This window comes from Epinephelus lanceolatus, chromosome 14 (genome assembly GCF_041903045.1).
Source record: "Epinephelus lanceolatus isolate andai-2023 chromosome 14, ASM4190304v1, whole genome shotgun sequence".
NCBI lineage: Eukaryota > Metazoa > Chordata > Actinopteri > Perciformes > Serranidae > Epinephelus > Epinephelus lanceolatus.
In genome coordinates, this window is record NC_135747.1 from 23260748 (window position 1) to 23263602 (window position 2855).

Sequence of the window (2855 nt, forward strand, 5' to 3'; positions counted from 1 at the left end):
CCAGAGCAAACGCTCTTGGAGATCTCCAGAGATAACAATGTCACATTGTCACATAGGGTTCTGCTACAAATCCTTAATTACAAAAAGAGGATCAGATGACTACAGCATCCAATACCGGGGTCTCCAGGCGGCGTGGGGGTCTTTGATCAAGAAAATCCAATTATTTGTGTATATACATTTCCCACATAGTGATTACTTCATTAATTGTCCCGCCTTTATCTCCTCCCTTCCCATCCCCCCTAATAATCAGCTCCTTTATCCAGACCAACAAACACACCATAGGAGCTTTGTGGATTCAAAGGATTTGCTTTCCCCTCTCAAAGAGCCGCTATTCTTTGATGATTGGGCAGCGGCAAACTTCAAAGTAATAAATCTTATTTCTGACTGGCTGGCGGCCCACCAAAGTCCTTATCAAATTCTAAGAAGTGATCCCTCACTCTTCAGATAGACCAAGGATATCTCGGAGAGAGGAAGCACTGAGGAGTGGAGACCTGCTCGACGCGATATTTTTAAACTGCGAATGCACATATTTATCTAAATTAGCGCTTTTTTTTTTATTTTTATTTGTTTCCATCGAGAGGGAGGAGGACGTTTACCATGGCAGCAGTGGCTGTACTGCGGAATGAAACACTCCAGGCTTTTCTTCAGGTTTGTGCGCAACTTTATGTTGACGACTTTAATAACTTTTAAACTTACTCCTCCGAGTCTTTTTATATTTAACACAGATAATAAAAAAAGTCGTGCCACTTTAATAGTCCGGTGTCATATAATTTTATTACTAACGCTAATTGCTTGCGTCTTTAATGACTTGTGCTGCAACATAACGCCAACTTTTATGTCACATCATCACGGTTCAGGCAGATGAAACTATTTAGAGCAGATATTAACGTAGCACTTTTTTTCCTCAACCTCGTAAAGTGTGTTAAATAATGATTGTAATATAGAAAATGTGTGTCTCGGTTCTCCAGGATCGCACTCCAAACTCTTCTCCAGAGAACTGTAAGCACTCCCCGCTGGCTCTCCTGGCTGCCACTTGTAACCGGATCGGGCATCACCACGGATCAAACCCCACAGATTTCCTCCAGGTCCCCTACGACCCAACACTGGGCTCCCCTTCGCGTTTATTTCACCCGTGGACTAACGAGGGAACCCCTCAGAGCAGCCTGGCCAGCAACTCTACTTTCGGACTATCCTCCAAGCCCCAGCTGTCTGCGCACATCCAGAGCTCCTTCAGCTCGCACCACGAACTGCCCCTCACCCCTCCGGCGGACCCCTCGTACCCCTATGACTTCTCCCCTGTGAAGATGTTACCTTGCTCCATGCAGTCTCTGCAGTCCACCTGCCCTCCCACCTACGTCCCCGCCGTCAGTTACGCAGCCCCAACTCCCATTCCGCCCGCAATGCCAAGTTTTGTCACGGGACCCTCCGGCCTTGTGCACCAGCAGCAGAGACAGTTGTCCCCAAACCCTGGGGAGGATATTCCGTGGTGGAGCCTGCAGCAGGGGAACCACGTCAGTCACTCGTCTTCCCTGGGTCCCCATCGCTTCCAGCTGCAGAGGGGCTTGGTTCTGGGACATACGGACTTTGCGCAATATCAGACTCAAATCGCGGCTCTGCTGCACACGAAGTCCCCCCTCGCGACTGCGCGGCGGTGCAGGAGGTGCAGGTGTCCCAATTGCCAGTCCTCCACGTCCAGCGACGAGCCTGGCAAGAAGAAGCAGCACATTTGTCACATACCGGGTTGCGGGAAAGTTTACGGGAAAACTTCTCACCTCAAAGCGCACCTGAGGTGGCACTCTGGGGAGCGGCCGTTTGTGTGCAACTGGCTGTTCTGTGGCAAGAGTTTCACCAGGTCGGATGAGCTGCAGAGACACCTGAGGACTCACACGGGGGAGAAGCGCTTTGTTTGCCCGGACTGCTGCAAGAGGTTCATGAGGAGTGACCACTTGGCAAAACATGTCAAAACTCACCAGAACAAAAAGAGCAAGTGCCACGACAAGACACTTGACCATGTCAAAAGGGAGGACACGAGGAATATGTTGTAACACACCTTGTAGTCATTTTAAACAGTAGAAAAAAATCACTAGTGCAATACAGTCAGTCCTACATTAGTTTAAGTACACAGTGAGCTGCATTTTTATAGGGTATTTTCTTTATTTTTGTTGGTTGATTTCTTACACCCTGACAATAGTCTCTAACATTGTTGGTCTGTGTAGCACATTTTTGTATATATAAAGTTTCATAAGTTAATTTGGGACCATGGAGAAGTTATAGCTCATGAGTTTGGATTCACTGTCTATATCATATCAAGGAAGACAAGTTTTCAACTTGTGTTTTGATCATTGTCTTCGGTGGAAGATTTCACTCCCCTGTAAATTATATTTAATAGCTTTTGTTGAATGAAAGTGTCCGTTTTTTGCTCCATATGGGGTGTTTTTATTAAGCATGCTCTTGAAAAGATCTGCTATTGTTGATATGACCCAAATACTGTGTGAGAATAAAGATTATAACATTTTCCTCAACTCTAAACTCGGATAATTCATTTGATATCCCTCAGTTATGTGGGTGATGAGACAGTCAGGTTTGTGATGAGTGTGCCTTTTGAATTTGCGAAACCCAGATATTCATTGCCAACTATTTTGTTTAGTAAAATATAAAATTTAATTTGGAGACATGCAGGAAAAAGTGTGCTACTATTTAAATTCCAGCTGTTGGTGGTGGTTAAAAAGAAGTATTTCAACCCAAATTAAACAATGTTTAATATTACTTGAGCTATTCTGAAAATTAAAAAAAGATGATACATTTTTTCCCCAAAAATTCAATCTTTTGCCCTGCCATTCTCCTGCTGCTGTTGT

General features: G+C 44.9%; 1 protein-coding gene across 1 annotated transcript; it reads left to right on the forward strand.

Annotated features, from left to right (window-relative positions):
- Nucleotides 1–265: 265 nt before the first annotated feature.
- On the forward strand, nt 266–2519 carry sp5a (Sp5 transcription factor a). The gene is made up of 2 exons (XM_033617078.2): nt 266–648; nt 969–2519. Exons 1-2 carry the CDS (start codon nt 598–600, stop codon nt 2043–2045), a joined length of 1128 nt encoding a protein of 375 aa, XP_033472969.1. The 5' UTR covers nt 266–597; the 3' UTR covers nt 2046–2519.
- The last annotated feature ends 336 nt before the right edge of the window (nt 2520–2855 follow it).